Below are 17,204 nucleotides of genomic sequence, written 5' to 3'. Positions count from 1 at the left end.
CACCAAAGTCTTATGGGCTGGCCGAGATTAATGATTAGGACAATTACAGCTTGTTGTGCGAGTTTTGCCTCTCTTAAGAGCCATTATTAAACAGTATTGGCTTCCAGCTATGGAACATCACATGGTGTCAGGAAAACAACATTGCCATGCCAGTGCCTGCCAGCTATGAAGGACAAAGGAAGAAGAAAATAGCTAAGGCCCAATTTCTGATTGCATTGCAAATGGGACGGAACACTTAGGCAACATGAGTCCATCATGCTTAATGGATCAGCAATGGACACCATTTAAGGGCACTTCTCTCAGATCACATTTGAGAGGACTTCGCTTAGGATTTCCACTGGCCCCTACTCTTATCTCCTTAACAGCAGCTTTCTCTGCAGACATTAGCAGGTGATATTTCCATGCTGTGAGAAGCATTACCTGCTCCCTACCTCTGCTATAGTCTGTCTTTCTTATAAGGGAAGGAGAATATTTAGGATGGTGCTAAGGGCCTTAGAAGGACACCATTTACCTCCTGTATGTTTGGTTGCACTATATTTTCTGACACAATGGTTTATTTGATATAAAGCCAAATTATTGGAGAAGGGCTGTAGTATTAATACTGAGAATGTAGTCAGGAATTAAGCCATGATTTTAAAAAACCTTCCAGAGAGAGGGAGAGGGAAAGTGTGTGTGTGTGTGTGTGTGTGTGTGTGTGTGTGTGAATCTGAGTTCCTCTCCCTCATACTATGACTGGTTTATGCCACTTGCAACCTGTGCAGTAACACTTTGCAGAATTCCAGTTAAAGGAATGCTTGACAAAAGTTGTGGACAACTGCAAATTTGGCACATGGACTAGTCTTTACTAATTGTGACTTTACTAATTGGTGAAGCACAAGTAGAGATTTATGCATTTATTTATTCCTTGGTACGCTTGACAAGGCCAGTGTTGCCTTGGAAAGGGGAAAAAATAAAGAATGTTGGGTAAGAATGCCCCACTTGCTCCCATGTTGGAATCCAAGCACAGTTGACATTCTGATTGTGGAAGATGTATCCTTTGCCAATAAAGTTTTTACTAGGATTTTGAAACAGCCAAACATCTGATATGGTATTTAAAATGTAATGGCCAGTGTCATTGTGTAATCAGTTCTTTGTTTTTCTCTAATTCACAGATTTGAATATAAGTTGCAGATATGCAGGTGTTTTCCACGTTGAGAAAAACCGCCGTTATAGCCTTTCAAGAGAAGAGGCCATTGAGCTTTGTAAAGCTCTCAACAGCACCCTTCCAACATGGGACCAGATGCAGAAAGCTTATGACCAAGGATTTGAAACCTGCAGGTAGGAAATCTACAGGTGTACTTTCAAAAAGTTTTGGATAGTTTGTTTTTAGGAATTGAAGTCCAGTAACATCTGAAGCGACACCGGTTCCCCACCCCCTGCCTTAGAACAAGCCTGTAAAATAGAACAGCATAGTAATCCCACATCTTTCATTCAGCCCCAAGGGTTACATGTACCGGCATATGCGAAAATTGTGTGTAGTCAAACGCTTGGAGCTGCCCCACGGCAAGCAGGTGAGGGGGAGAGAATATCCCCAGCGCTCTCAGAGCTGGTGTGCTGATGGGGCCTTGCCCAGCAAGCCAGGTGGAACACTTAAAAGTTCCCTTTGCAACAGGTCCGCTTGGCTTACCCAGCATGAAAAGAGATTTTAAGCACTCGACTGTGCTTGTGGGACAATGCCTGGTCAGTGCAATGGTTCTAGAAGGCTAGGGATGCTCCTGCGAGATCTCACTGAGCATCCCATAGCGTGCCGAGCAGGTGTGGCCCAGCAAGCAAGGTGGAGAGCTTAAGAGCTCTTTTTGCACTCCGTAACCCCAAGCAGACTCAGCATGAAAATAGCTTTTAAGCTCTCTTCCGCCTTGCTTGGGGGCTTGTGCAATTTCAATCAGCCTGCCTTCAACTGCATATGGCTGAAATTGCACAGGTCAGATGCATGTAAGATACGGGATTAATGTAGCATTACCCCATGTCAGATGGAGAGACTGAGAGAATAATGTTTTGTTTGCCTTAAGGCCACCTAGGCAGTACCCAGCCAAGGCAAGATTTGAGCGAGACTTCCCATCTCCTGCTGCTAATTACCCTGTTAGTCACTTTGTTGTGCCAAATATCATCATCAGCATTGCGTATAAGTACAATAAATATTTACCAGCATTCCTGCCCACCTGCAGAGATGTACGTGCCACAGGGCAGCTTCCACATTGATCTGGCAGTTGGGTTGTCTGGAAGGGATTGTTACTTACCTTGGGCAACTACATGGAAGCAGAACCGCAGCCAAGGGCAACATATGCCTCATTAACTTAACATATTAAATTAGCTTAGGCCGCGTGTGTGGCACCATTACTAATAATTAAATTTTATGAACATGCAACTGAGGGAAAGCAAATTGATAAAGCACCACCTTCTTGTCTATAACACAACCACCTAAGTACTCCTAAGTCCATTCTGTCAAAAGGTTTAACTGCGTTGCTTTTGCATCTTTATGATGTGAATTTTATTGCTGGTTTGTGAGCTACACAGTGCTTGGACTTGTGTAAGAGTTCAAAATACGCAGAGTAAAGGCAAATTCATTGGTATGGAAAGTAATCAGCCTAATTAGCATGGTAAGTAATTAGATTAGTTAGTTTCTGATGGTGCAATTGTTCAAAAATATTTAACTGTGTATGGAATAAATGTCAAGCAGAGTTATTAATAGTTGCATAGTCTCCAGGAAGCATTAGCAAAAGGTCTTCACAGTCTTGTTTTCCCTAAGGGCCTGAGTTGCATTATTATTCCTTTTTGCAGGGTATGGGATATAAATTAATGGGATAAACAGAATTATAGTAGAAAAATATGAAGGAACCATCTTATCCAAAATAATGGTCAATGAAGTTATAGAAAAGTCTCTTCAGGCACAATTGGCAAAATTCTTCTTTTTTTTTAATGCTGCGTTCTGGCTTTTTCCCACCCACCACCCCAAGCTGGGAGGTGTGGGGGAAAGCCCTGTTGTGTAAGTCCTCGTGCAGACTTCCGCTAGCAGGACTCATTAGTTGAATCCTGCCCAAGGAGCAAAAATGATTTAACTAATTCCTTTTTATTTATAGCCCATCCTTCCCAAGGGGCTCTGGAAAGGTTATTGCAATTCTAGATAGGGCCGGGATTGTGTGCCTTCTTGCAGTAATGGTAGTGGTGAGACTATCTATCCAGTAGATATTTTTTCCTATCTTTAAAGTATTCAGGCAGAACGCATGTTCTCTTAGATCACAGCCACACATAGTTAGGATGAGACGGAACCTTAAAGATCCTTCTAAATTTCAAAACTTGGGAGACGGAGAGATTTTTTCCATAATGGACAGCTGAATATCCCATATTATGATGTATTTTCTTATGCAAGGGGTTTAAAAGATTAGTATGGTGCCTAGGCTTGTTACAGAGGATAAGACGGTTCAGGGTTTCTTTGTACATACCATGCTAACAACCCTGGCAACTCTGTCACATCAGACATGCATTGGCTCTGAAGAAACAGGTTCTGGTTTGGTAGATAGTGTTGTTGGACTCACATTGGCAACAGCATGTTTTGCCAATGTTTTGCAATGCAGTGACCTTAATAGTACAGTGGAAATAGTTATGATCAAGAATTACTCATGTTTCTAAGGCCCGGACCGTGGCTCAGTGAGGAACCTGGGACCTAACTGTTGTGTTCAAGTTCCACAACTGGAAGGGAAAAGGTAATATCATGTTGCATGATATTACCTTAAGCCTTGCTAGTTTATGGGAGATGATTTCTGAATATTTAACGCAATGAGTGCCTAAGGAAGGTCCTAATTCAGGTCATAATGAAAGGGTGTAGGGTGAAACAAGAAGAGTCTGGTCGGGGGGGGGGGCGGAGAAATCAGAGCTTCTGCACCTTTTGTGGAGCAGGGGATTTCCACAGGTTTTAAGGCAACCCATTAGAGAAGCCCTGTCATATTTTGCAGGAAACTAGTGTCACAATGCCAGTGTCCCTGTGCATTCATCTGAAAAGGGCTTCACTTTCTCCTTGAGTTGATCTGTTACTAAAAAGCCATTGCTATAGTACAGTGGCTTTACTGTACACCTCGGAACAAAAGAAGTAACACTTTAACAGCCTGATTCTACACACATTTACTTGGAAATCAGTCCCAGGTTGACAGGGCTCACATTGATGGAGTATAATTTTCTGCACCTCAATCCTGAACCAGAGGGTTGTATCCAGCACTGCATGAATAGCATTCCATTCATGAAATAACACGTTTTATTCTTCTCCTGTCTCTGCACAATCAGTTTTATTCTTCTCCTGTCTTCACAAAATCAGTGCTAGCTGCTACACAAGCTCTCTTTGAGGTTGTGCAGTGGACTGCAGAGGAGGGTGGGGAAGTCTGTTGTACTAGTGGGTGATTTCAGCAAGGCATTTGACAAGGTGCCCCATGATATTCTTGTAAAGAAGCTGGTAAAATGCGGTCTTGACTATGCTACCACTCAGTGGATTTGTAACTGGCTGACTGACTGAACCCAAAGGGTGCTCATCAATGGTTCCTCTTCATCCTGGAGAAGAGTGACTAGTGGGGTGCCACAAGGTTCTGTCTTGGGCCCGGTCTTATTCAACATCTTTATCAACGACTTGGATGATGGACTCAAGGGCATCCTGATCAAATTTGCAGATGACACCAAACTGGGAGGGGTGGCTAACACCCCAGAGGACAGGATTACACTTCAAAACGACCTTGACAGATTAGAGAACTGGGCCAAAACAAACAAGATGAATTTTAACAGGGAGAAATGTAAAGTATTGCACTTGGGCAAAAAAAATGAGAGGCACAAATACAAGATGGGTGACACCTGGCTTGAGAGCAGTACATGTGAAAAGGATCTAGGAGTCTTGGTTGACCACAAACTTGACATGAGCCAACAGTGTGACGCGGCAGCTAAAAAAGCCAATGCAATTCTGGGCTGCATCAATAGGAGTATAGCATCTAGATCAAGGGAAGTAATAGTGCGACTGTATTCTGCTCTGGTCAGACCTCACCTGGAGTACTGTGTCCAGTTCTGGGCACCACAATTCAAGAAGGACACTGACAAACTGGAACGTGTCCAGAGGAGGGCAACCAAAATGGTCAAAGGCCTGGAAACGATGCCTTATGAGGAACGGCTAAGGGAGCTGGGCATGTTTAGCCTGGAGAAGAGGAGGTTAAGGGGTGATATGATAGCCATGTTCAAATATATAAAAGGATGTCACATAGAGGAGGGAGAAAGGTTGTTTTCTGCTGCTCCAGAGAAGCGGACACGGAGCAATGGATCCAAACTACAAGAAAGAAGATTCCACCTAAACATTAGGAAGAACTTCCTGACAGTAAGAGCTGTTCGACAGTGGAATTTGCTGCCAAGGAGTGTGGTGGAGTCTCCTACTTTGGAGGTCTTTAAGCAGAGGCTTGACAACCATATGTCAGGAGTGCTCTGATGGTGTTTCCTGCTTGACAGGGGGTTGGACTCGATGGCCCTTGTGGTCTCTTCCAACTCTATGATTCTATGATTCTAGTTGCACAAATGGAACAGCAGCATTCTATACAAGCCAGAGTTTCAGCAGTGGCTACCTTAGGGCCTGTCCAAATTTCTGCTTGTGCCTCTGCTTCCCCCCAAGGAAAACCCACTCTTTACCACTGAACTGGATCAAACGCTGATTGGGTTTTATGCAGATTAATTCTTGCCTACAATTCGGCAGGTTTCAAATGGAAAACCTTTAGGACCTGTGCTTTCTATACAGAGAGTAAGCGGAAGTGTAGATGAGTCCTTAGCTGTCTCTCCCCAATCAAAAGCCATTTTTAAAAGGAGGGGGGTGCAGAGATGTTGATTAACTTTTAATAAACCTTTTTGGCAAAGAAGATTTTAAAGGAAATCGGTACTAAATGTACAAGAAACTCAGGATAGTACTGCAAAATAACCTTCATTTGTTACATATTTTTATTAACCACATGTTCCACTGAAACATTCATTGAATCAGTTTATGGAGTTCCATATATGCTGGAAAGCCCTATGCTCAGTACAGAACAGCAAGGGGGACGTTACCGTATTTTTCGCACCATAGGGCGCACCGGACCATAGGGCGTACCCAGTTTTTAGGGGGGGAATTCAAGAAAAAAAATCTTTCCCCCCCCCCCCGCAGCCCCAAAGAGCAGCGTACAGGCTGCACACAACCTCTCCCTGCCGGAGGGGTTGCGTGCAGCTATGGATCAAGCCAAGGCAGCGAGCGGGATGGATCCCGCTCGCTGTTTTGGCTTCCCCTTTAGCCCCGTGCAGCCTCTCCTTGGCGGAGGGGCTGCACAGGGCTTTCCTGGCTTTACTGGGAGGTGGGGGGATTCCCTCACCTCTCCCCAAAGCCCGCAGAAGCCGTGCAAACCCTTTAAAGAGATCACGGCTTCTCCTGGCTTTCCTGGGAGGCGGGGGGATTCCCCCACCTCCCGCAAAACCGGCAGAAGCCGCGCGCCTTTTAAAAGGGCTGCACGGCTTCTCCTGGTTTCCTGGGAGGCGGGGGGATTCCCCCACCTCCCGCAAAACCGGCAGAAGCCACGCGCCTTTTAAAAGGGCTGCACGGCTTCTCCTGGCTTTCCTGGGAGGCGGGGGGATTCCCCCGCCTCCCGCAAAACCGGCAGAAGCCACGCGCCTTTTAAAAGGGCTGCACAGCTTCTCCTGGCTTTCCTGGGAGGCGGGGGGATTCCCCCGCCTCCCGCAAAACCAGGCTCCCCCCCCAGCCTTCTAACCAAGTCGGGGGACAGCGGCAAAGGCGTGCTGCGCCCCTGCCGCTGTCCCCCAAGTTTGCGGGGCTGGCGACGGGGAGGAGCAGGCTTCTCCCCCCGCCAGCCTTCTAGACAAGTCGGGGGACAGCGGCAAAGGCGCGCTGCGCCTCTCCCGCTGTCTCCCGAGTTTGCGGGGCTGGCGACGGGGAGGAGCAGGCTTGTCCCCCCGCCAGCCTTCTAGACAAGTCGGGGGACAGCGGCAAAGGCGCGCTGCGCCTCTCCCGCTGTCTCCCGAGTTTGCGGGGCTGGCGACGGGGAGGAGCAGGCTTCTCCCCCCGCCAGCCTTCTAGCCAAGTCGGGGGACAGCGGGAATGGCGCGCTGCGCCTCTCCCGCTGTCTCCCGAGTTTGCAGGGCTGGCGACAGGGAGGAGCAGGCTCCCCCCCGCCAGCCTTCTAACCAAGTCGGGGGACAGCGGGAAGGGCGCACTGCGCCTCTCCCGCTGTCCCCCAGCTTGTGGGGCTGGCGGTGGGGCTCTCCTGAAGCCTGGAGAGCGAGAGGGGTCGGTGCGCACCGACCCCTCTCGCTCTCCAGGCTTCAGCGAAAGCCTGCATTCGCACCATAGGACGCACACACATTTCCCCTTCATTTTTGGAGGGGAAAAAGTGCGTCCTATAGTGCGAAAAATACGGTACTTATTTTAGCCAGCATTCCATGTGTAGATTATTGCTACATTTCAACATTTTATTGAAGCTTTGCAAAGTTTAGAGCGTGGTATGTTTTTCATCATCCTTGCTTCTCCTTCATTGTTGTGCTCTGCCCTTTTTTGCAATAACTCCATCAGTTTCTTCTGCTGGTAAGTTAGGAAAATATAGAGACTGGGTTAATGGAACACAGACCAGAAAGAGATTGCTTATAGCTCCCTAGTATAACCCTTTGTGTAAATATGGGGCCATTCACCCTTTAATATTTTATTCCCACCCACCACAGTGACATCCGGAATTCAGAACACAGCAGCTTGCACAGCAAAAGCTTTAGATGCCCCAAGACAGTGGGCCTGCCAATTGTGCTGCAGGAAAATTCCTTCCCTTTCCAAATCCAGTGTCCTAATGACATTCCTAATGACCAGTACATACCTGACAAATCATTTATATTGTTACATCCAATTAATCAGTGACGCCACCTAATAATGAATCAAGCCTTTAGTCTATCTAGCTCAGTACTTTCAGTAGCACCTTAGAGACCAACTAAGTTTGTTATGGGTGTGGAGCTTTCGTGTGCATGCACACTTCTTCAGATACAGTGTGCATGCACACGAAAGCTCACACCCATAACAAACTTAGTTAGTCTCTAAGGTGCTATTGGCGCTGTGGGTTAAACAACAGAGCCTAGGACTTGCTGATCAGAAGGTCGGCGGTTCGAATCCCCGCGACGGGGTGAGCTCCCGTTGCTCAGTCCCTGCTCCTGCCAACCTAGCAGTTCGAAAGCACATCAAAGTGCAATTAGATAAATAGGTACCGCTCTGGCGGGAAGGTAAACAGCGTTTCCGTGCGCTTCTCTGGTTCGCCAGAAGCAGCTTCGTCATGCTGGCCACATGACCTGGAAGCTGTACGCCGGCTCCCTCGGCCAATAAAGCGAGATGAACGCCGCAACCCCAGAGTCGGTCACGACTGGACGTAATGGTTAGGGGTCCCTTTACCTTTAAGGTGCTATTGGAAGGATTTTTTTTATTTTGTTTCAGCTACAGCAGACCAACACGGCTACCTACCTATGACTAGCTCAGTACTGTCTAAGCTGTGTGCACTTGCTTTCTAGAATTTCAGATAGCACTGTTTCTCAACCCTGCTACCTGGGATTTTTATTTTAAACAAGAGATATCAGAAGTACATGGAGTCAGATGCCTGCATGTTCTTTCTTACTCAAATATTGTCCCTTCCATTTCCTATTCCATTTCCTACAATGAGCATTTCTATTTAAAAAATAAAACAAAAGCAAAACATCTGGAACCCATTGTAGTGTACATATATTCAATACAGCAATATTAAGAATAACAATATGTCCCATCTGCTGCTACACCTGCTGTCTCTAGAAGAGCAGAGTTTCTGGGACTCTTAACTTGGACCTTCCAAAGCATTTTCCCAAATGGTTGAATCCACTGCAGTACTATAGTGCCATAATTGTTCTATAATTCGTTTAAAAGATCTAGTAGAGTGCAGGATTGAATCATGGCTTGAAAGATACACACACACACACACACACACACACACACACACACACACACCAATTATGTAGACAGAATCAGGGTCAGTCTACAGTAGTAGTAGTAGTAGTAGTAGTAGTAGTAGTAGTAGTATTTATATGCTGCCCATCTGAGTTGCCCCAGCTACTCTGAGCGCCTCCCAACAAATTATAAAACCACAGTAAAGCATCAAGCTTTAAAAACTTCCCTAAACAGGGCTGCCTTCAGATGTCTTCTAAACATCAGATAGTTGTTTATTTCCTTGACATCTGACAGGAGGTCATTCCACAGGGTGGGCCCGAGAAGGCCCTCTTTCTGGTTCTGTGTAGTTTCACTTCTCGCAGTGAGAGAACTGTCAGAATGTCCTCAGAGCTAGATCTCAGTGTCTGGGCTGAATGATGGGGGGAAAGATGCTCCTTCAGTTTGGTTGATGTGGTTCCTTCACAGATGCTTTGTGGTAGTATACAATTCTGTGTACATTGGTTATTTACCTAGATGCATCAATATGTTTATGCCTCTTTTTCCTAGATATGGTTATATAGAAGAAAAAATTGTAGTTCCTCGACACACCCCTTATGCGCTCTGCGCAGCAAACCACACTGGGATATACGTACTTTCGTCAAATATATCCGACAAATATGATACATATTGCTTCAATTCATCAGGTATGTTTGGGTTTGTTCACATGCTTCCTAACAGAGATATTTTGCTGCCGCACATGCTATGTCTCAGTTTGTTGAAATAAATGTTATATCTTACAAAGCGGAATATGCAGGAGACATATGCTAAAAACAGGTTTTTGGGGCATGCCTGCATAACTGCTGACACACCAAGTTGAACATATTCAACCAGTCATCATATATTGCAGCCCAACCCCTCCCCACTTTTTTGCAATTTCCAGCAGGCAACAAAAAAACCAGAATGCAGATCAGAAATGTAGAGGCCTCCTCATGCATTTGGTGTACTTCTCCACAAAAATTGCTCTAAAAATTGGACTCTACCCACTGCAAACCTCAATAAATGGCTCAGGCCTCAGTGTATAGCTGTCGCCATCATATCCCATTTGGCTAATGAAGTCTGGTGGATTTAGGCAACTGGGGCAGGATCTCAGTGTCCTGATAAATAAACATTTGCATTGCGGTCCAGATGGGGCTGATATGTCCTAAGAAGCTGACATGTGGCTGAACGGTGAGAGTCCTATCCCTTCGTCCCTCCCCACAAAATTAAATTTTCGGATGATGCTGGCTGAAAAAGCAGGAAAGGTCTAACTACAACATTCTTGAGTGTGTGGGGCAGTTAGGAAGGAGATGATGCTTCTGATACACACAAACAGTTACAGGACATACACATTTTGAACTACTGTCAAGTTTTAAAGGATTTATCTGCTTTACATTCTAATTATGCATCTCAGCTTCTATTTTTTAACAGAAACTCACACTTAGCATGATTACAATCTGCATTTTTATTGGCATTGTTTTAAATACGTTTTATTACTTGTTTGTCAGCTTCTGTGGTAGGAAAAGTAGGATATAAATTTAGTAAGTGAATGAATGAATGAATGTAGTATGTATGCCGATTCCAAATTCAAGACCCTAAACCTACAGGTGTGGAAGACTTACTTTTGTCCATGGGATGGTTGAGTTCTCAGCTGAAACCTGTTGCATAGCGACCGCTTTAGTGTCAGTTCTCATTTCCTTTGTTGCTTCTAACAAAAATTAACCAGATAATATTTTGCTCTCCCCTTTGTAGAATCAAGGGACATAGTTTGTGACCCTGTCATAAAGTTATACTCCATCTGGCCTGATGAAGATAGCAAAATAGGTAAGAGCTGAATTTCATACATTTTTGTGTTGAGCTATATTTTGCAGGCTCTGAAACAAACCTTTGCAAATATTTAATGTGCCATAAGAAAGCATATTCAGAAAATGTGTATAGAGTTTTGTATACATTTTAGAATAGAATAACCTCCTATAGGTATTTAGTATAATCTAGTACAACTTCATGGTATAATCATCTGCCTGATTTTTAAACTATTTATTTTCCATTTATCTGCTAGAATTAGGCCTTATAAGATCATTCGGAGGTGATAAAAATCAGCCATATTATTATCAAATTAAATAAGTGAGACCCTGCAGCAAAATTTTGTGTGTATAGGTGTTTCTGTCCTCTAACATCTCTCCCACTGACTATTTCTTGGCTTAGAGCCTTTGAAACACATGCATTAATCTCCATGTTCTTTTTGGTACATTACAAGAAGCATTTGTGCATCTTCTTCCTTGATGGATGTTTATTTTAACACGCATTGCCTGCCTTGGTTGAATCCAGAACACATTGTCAGACTTGAATAAGTCACTGTATTGGATAGTTTATCAAACATACTGATTATCCTGTCAACAGTACAATGAAGTAGATTGTTACAGGCGGCAGACAGTTCTTGAATGTAATATTCACGAGACACAGTAATTGTTTTAATATATCTAAATAACTATCAAACTGTCTATCAAAAGCACTGAAGATTAGAAAGAAATAGTTTCAAGTTGTAGCAAAGCACATTTAGATTGGCCATTGTACAACGAGCAGAACAACTGGAAAATGAAGGAGCGTGTAACACCTCTTCCCCTGCAATCCTTTAAATGATAATCTGTCATGGATAGTTCAAGCCTAGCAAACTGTTCTCCAAAGGATTTTGCTACATGCTCCTTCTAACCTATTGGCTTTATGAGTCTCCTGCAAAAAGTAAGCACCATAGGGAAGTCTGCAGGTGCATGGCCTTCTGTATTGTACTTTGTTGGAAAACATTTTACTATCCTAGCAGCAAATGCCATTGCATAGACAGTGCATGACACAATTCAGAGTACAAAAAAGTTCCCACAGGGCAGAGTGCCTTAAGTGCACGATAAAGCCTTTCCTACTCCCAGGAGGGAAGGGGTTGTGAGCGGGAGACGATTCCTGCGTCATGCAGGGGGCGCTCCGCCCCCTGCTTCAACTCCAGGGCTGGCGCCACGCCCCTCCCCAGTTGGGCACCCAATAGGGAAGCTCAACAGGGGCGTGGCTTGCTGCTCAAACGCAGCCGCGCCAGCCATCCCCACCATTGCACACACATTTTCTTCGAGTCACCCACCCTCCACTCCCTTTAGCTGTTCCTGAGTCTCTGCTATGGACCTCTGGTTGGTCGCCCTGTTTAACCAGGGGGCCTGGTGGGAGTTTTTTCCAATTGGCTAAATTGGCCTGGCCTCTTGTTTTTTTTCCGCCTACCTCGTAGCAACCATCACAACTTTCGTGGTATTTGGCAGTTAGGCATTGGAATGTGTTGTTGGTGTTTCGGGGGGCAAGGTGTGGCCATCGCCTTCCCCGACAATTTTGGGTATTCCGCTAAAGGAATCCGGCAGTCGTGGATCCTGTCTGATGCCCGTGTGGTGGGGGGTCATGGCACGACCCTCGGTGACATCAGGAAGAGAGCCTATAGTTGGATTAGCATCAACAGGCTTCCCCTACTGGTGGTTAACCCCTCCTCAGACTCACCCCTCTACGAGTGGGTGGAGTCTAATGTTCTGTGGTCCAATGCCTAAGCCAATACCTTCTCACATGCTGTAATCAATAAAGTTGTGGCCTTTACCTTACCCATTAACCTTACACTCTGTGTCCACGTGTCTTTATTCCCCAAGCGGGGATCGGGTCCTCGAATCACAACCACAGAATGGCTACGTTTTACGAAGAAGAGATGACTTGTACAATGTGCATCTAACTACTTTGTACATAAAACATTCTAAAAGTGGTCAGGAGAATCTAACCACTTGTCTTCTTATACGTATGCCTATGTGGAAAGGTTTTCCTCATCATTTGGCAGGATCTTGACATTAGCCCAGTTTGGGCACAATTTTAACTGCAGTTTTAAATGCAAACAATCCTTAGGCTTGTACGCTCCAGCTTTCTCTCTCCTCCTGTACCATGTCCATGAGGAGATTGGAAACACCCATTGTTTCTTTTTAATTAACTGCAGTTTATCATTAAGCCTAAGAAGGATAAACTGTGGTTAGTCTAAACTTAAATTGTTTTTTTAAAAACAAACCAGAATCAAATCATAGTTTATCATCCTGGCTTGTTGTTTCAAAAACCATAGTTTAGTTTGAACTAATCAGAGTTCCCGATTCAGATGTAACAATAAACACTGGTTGCCTCTTCGTAGAACAGATGGGAGTATGTAAGTGTGACACTCACTGCTGCTTAAAACAAGGTTTGAACTTGGCTCTAAGTAGTTGAAGGCACAGGTTCCGTGGTAAGTTACCACATGGGAGATAGTACTGCAACAGGACAGCTATCTTGATGGAAATGTTCCTCTGTTCAGCTATGTTTAATTCCTTACTTCCTCTTTCCGACAGAAATATACAATCCTGATGGATCACACTATATTGATGGAGAGAGATTCACAAAACGGCCACCCATTAATGAAGATGAAAATACTGGCGGCAGTGGTTCTGCAAATGACAGATCAACGACAGATCCCAATGTTATCAGTCCGGGTATCTCGTCACGTTTTCCCCATCATACAGGTATCACTGGGATTTACTACTTAAGTCATGATGTGAAAAAGTAGCAACTATCAATGAGGATAATTTCCTTCTGCCATAAACAAAAGAATATTGTAAATGATTCATCTAACATAGTGCCGATAAATTCTAGAGTACAGTAGTGCCCTTGTTAGTCTATTATAGCAGAAACTAGAGTACTGCTCCAGTAATATAATGAAAAAATGCACAAAGTTGTTCGAAGAATTCATAATGAAAACAGTATGGGTGGTAGGTCACTCATTTATCCATTATGCAACTCATTTATCTATTATTACACAGATGATGGTACTTTTACCTCAAAAGAGCCTTTTGCGGGGAAGGATGAAGATGCAACTGATGTTCCAAATACACATGATGGCCACCATGAAGGAGGACATTCTAAAGACCAGCAGCCCCAAAGTCCTAGTAAGTGTAACAATTGTATTAGGTACATTTTATGTAAACTTTCCTGTGCTTCTGGAAGAGACAAGAAGGGAAATCTGATGTGTGGTAGAAATAAGATTGAATAAGGATTAGTTTGCACAATCTTTATGTTGTGTAGTTGTGTACATTGTTGCAGTGGTGAGCTCACGATCAGTGTTGCTCTTTGTCCCTAGTGTGGCATGTCTGATTGGTCCAGAGGCATGATATGTCTCCCTCAAAAAAGGGAAGACTGATCTCATGGTTAGTGTATGTATGCTGATCACAAATAAATTCTACTTGTAGTGGTGGACTGTGCATGGGCCTGATACCCACTCCATGAAGCAGTGCTATGTAGAATGTACAAGTTTGCCAAATCTAGCCTCTACAAGTCTGTGTTTAAAGTTGTGATTAATTAAACTGTTGCATTAATATCTCCAGTGTGCTATTGTGTCAGATGTCCACGAGTCTTCTGGAAATATGCAACTAGGCTCTTCAGAAAGCTGTCTTCCATTTGTGAAAGGCATTTTTCCTTTTGATACATACTGCATGAGTATGTGGTTTTCAGTTAATTGAGGCCATACTGACAGAATGGGGCTTGAGGATCCCTTTTTTCTCAGTTGGACAATATAGAAAAACTAAAAAATATTCATTGAAAATCTAAAGGGTAGTTCTATGGCTATTTGTTTGAATTAGAAGTCTAGATTCATCTGGTCATCTCTCAGGGATGGAGAGAAGCCTCAGTTTGAGATTCTGTGATCCAGGTTTTCCTGATAGGAGTTAAAAATGTTGCTTTCATCTTGGAGTTCTTTGTATGCACTTAATTTTGTGTCTCATGAAGTGTGTGTGTGTGTGTGTGAGAGAGAGAGAGAGAGAGAGAGAGAGAGAGAGAGAGAGAGAGAATGAATTCTCTGACCAGAGCCCAGATGATTTTGATATCTCTCTGGATCACCACTTTTCACATGAACTATTATTAAGGCATCATTTATCCTTTATTTGTATGGTCATCTCAATACATGCAAGTTGGCCAGCACTGCCATTTAAATGGGCTTCTTTTGATCATTCACTGAAATGTACTTTTTAGTTGCTGAATGATGTGGTTGACATTGCAACTTTCTAGATAAACCTGTTTAGGTTTACTTTGGGACTTCTTGAAGAAATAATGAGCAAGAAGGAAATTAGCTGCATGTTAGCAATAAAAATGTATTTTAATGGTCTCACACAGTAGTGTCACTAGTTATTTCCTGCTTCTTAAAATAATGTTAATTCTCCCCCCCCCCCTCAGTGCAAGGTAACTCCTAATGTTGAGTAAAATGTACAGTTTGCAATGGTGGTGGTGGTGACTTCCCTTCATGTAGCAATGCATAACATGGAGAAAGGCTTCACTAACAGCTGGTGCTCCGGAAGCCAGGGCAGGGCGTAAAGGTGCTGGAAGGAAGATTGGTATTAGGGATGTGTGAAATATGTCCTGCATGCTGGGACAGCAAGAATTTGAGGCCAATACCTGCAAAAGCAGTATGTTTGAATCACCGGCTTTACACTGCATGCGTATTGTCATTCATAACTGCACGATTTAAATGTTTGCATCAAAACGTAGACAGCAGTACAGATTTGAACCAGTTTTGCACATCACTTGTACAGTTGCCTTTACTGGAAAATCTTGTGCAATTCACACCACAGCTATTTCTTTTCACAGATAATAGTTGTGGGTCTGCTGCTTACATGTCATTCTAACTTGCAACAGTAGATTTGTGGAATTGGCAGCGGAGCAGAAACTTGTGAATACGTGTGCGTTTCTAATCTTGATCTCAGCTTTCTCGCTTCAAGGGTGGTCTAAGGAATTATAGCGATTGGAGATTCAAACCAGCTTTTTGAGAAATGATGGCAAGTTCATAAGCTAGATACTCCCAAGCTATATAAGTTCATGAAAAGGGCAAGCTGATATAAGGAGTATTAAAGAGCCAGCCAATAAAACCACTTAGCACTAATCTAATTAGTGCACTAGCCTGGACCAAACCAACTTCTTGATTTTATAAATGTTTAATTAATGGTACTTTAAAATTGCTGCAGCTGTTTGATCTAGAATTGGTTATTTATTTATTTATTTGGTCTCTTGTTACAGTTGTCCATGTTGCACATTATCACCAGGACATCATCTGCAAAATAAATAATTGTTTTAAGTTGTTCTGAATTTTGAGGCTGAATAAAACAATGGTCTTTTCTCTGCAGTTCTGCTCTATAACTAGATCAAAGGTCATCCTGAGCCTGTTGATCTGTGCACTGGTGCAACCAGGGATTGGGGGTCTTCCTCTTAGCTGCTTCATCCTCTTGATGCACCCCTGTTGTTTCTGGGGGTCTTTGTGTTTGCGAAACAAATTCCCCTGCCTAAGATTTCTATTTTGTCAACCGAATTGCATTCCAGCCAAGCACTGAATACATTCTGTTGTATGCTTAGTATGTATTTATTCCATACATTTCTGTACACTAAACTTTGGTTAGATGAAACCTTAAGTTTGGGAAGAGGCTTCAGTTGACTGCTAATCCTGCTATGCTTGTGTTGCTTCTTGGGGAACGAACCCATCTGAAGTCTAGTTCCATGCTTCATTTAAGAAGAGGCTGAATGGCCATCTCTCAGGGATGCCATGGTTGCAGCCTGCATTGAGCAGTGGGCTGGGCTATGTTGCCTGCAATACCCCTTCCATTTTGTCTGATTCTGTGAACCTAATAGATAATTACTGATTGTCAGATGATGTTGCTGTACTGGAAATCATCCAAGAAAATGGGCGATGTTATACTCTGAGTGAAGAATAAATGCCATTCCTTGCACATGTTTTGGGAACTCAAAGATGAAAACTAAGATTTGCTGTTCTTAGAATAAACATGAAAGCAACAAGCTGTCATTTGGGAAAAAAAAATACATGAAATAATTTCCAGCATGAACATCTTTGCTATATTCACTCTCACATTTTCCATTGTGCTGAAATGGAAAGATACCGCTTGGTTTGTCTTCTCACCAGTGAGATTTTTCTTTCTTCTCGTTGATCTCTTCCTCTCCACCAAGGCTTTCCCCCCTTTGGATTGCTGCTGCTTTCCCTCTTATCATTGAGAATGCTCTCCATCAGGTTTACATCTCCTCATCTCACAGAGTGATGTAAATGAATGGATGAGGAAATGATAGCGCTCTTCTCTTTCTCTGCACGGCCACAAGGAAAAGACCAAGACTCAGCACTGGAGCAGAA

General features: G+C 43.7%; 1 protein-coding gene across 1 annotated transcript in view; it reads left to right on the top strand.

Moving 5' to 3' along the window:
* CD44 (CD44 molecule (IN blood group)) overlaps positions 1 to 17,204 on the top strand; it is a 70,024-nt gene that overhangs the window by 26,997 nt on the left and 25,823 nt on the right. The window contains exons 2-6 of the mRNA XM_081163865.1: positions 1,152 to 1,317; positions 9,527 to 9,663; positions 10,748 to 10,819; positions 13,378 to 13,548; positions 13,846 to 13,971. Of these exons, the coding sequence (XP_081019991.1) occupies positions 1,152 to 1,317; positions 9,527 to 9,663; positions 10,748 to 10,819; positions 13,378 to 13,548; positions 13,846 to 13,971 (672 nt within the window). The remainder of the gene's footprint in view (positions 1 to 1,151; positions 1,318 to 9,526; positions 9,664 to 10,747; positions 10,820 to 13,377; positions 13,549 to 13,845; positions 13,972 to 17,204) is intronic.

This window comes from Podarcis bocagei (assembly GCF_964188305.1).
Source record: "Podarcis bocagei genome assembly, chromosome: 1".
Taxonomy (NCBI): Eukaryota; Metazoa; Chordata; class Lepidosauria; order Squamata; family Lacertidae; genus Podarcis; species Podarcis bocagei.
Note: the sequence above shows the minus strand (reverse complement) of the source record. Positions and strands in the feature narration are given on the sequence as shown.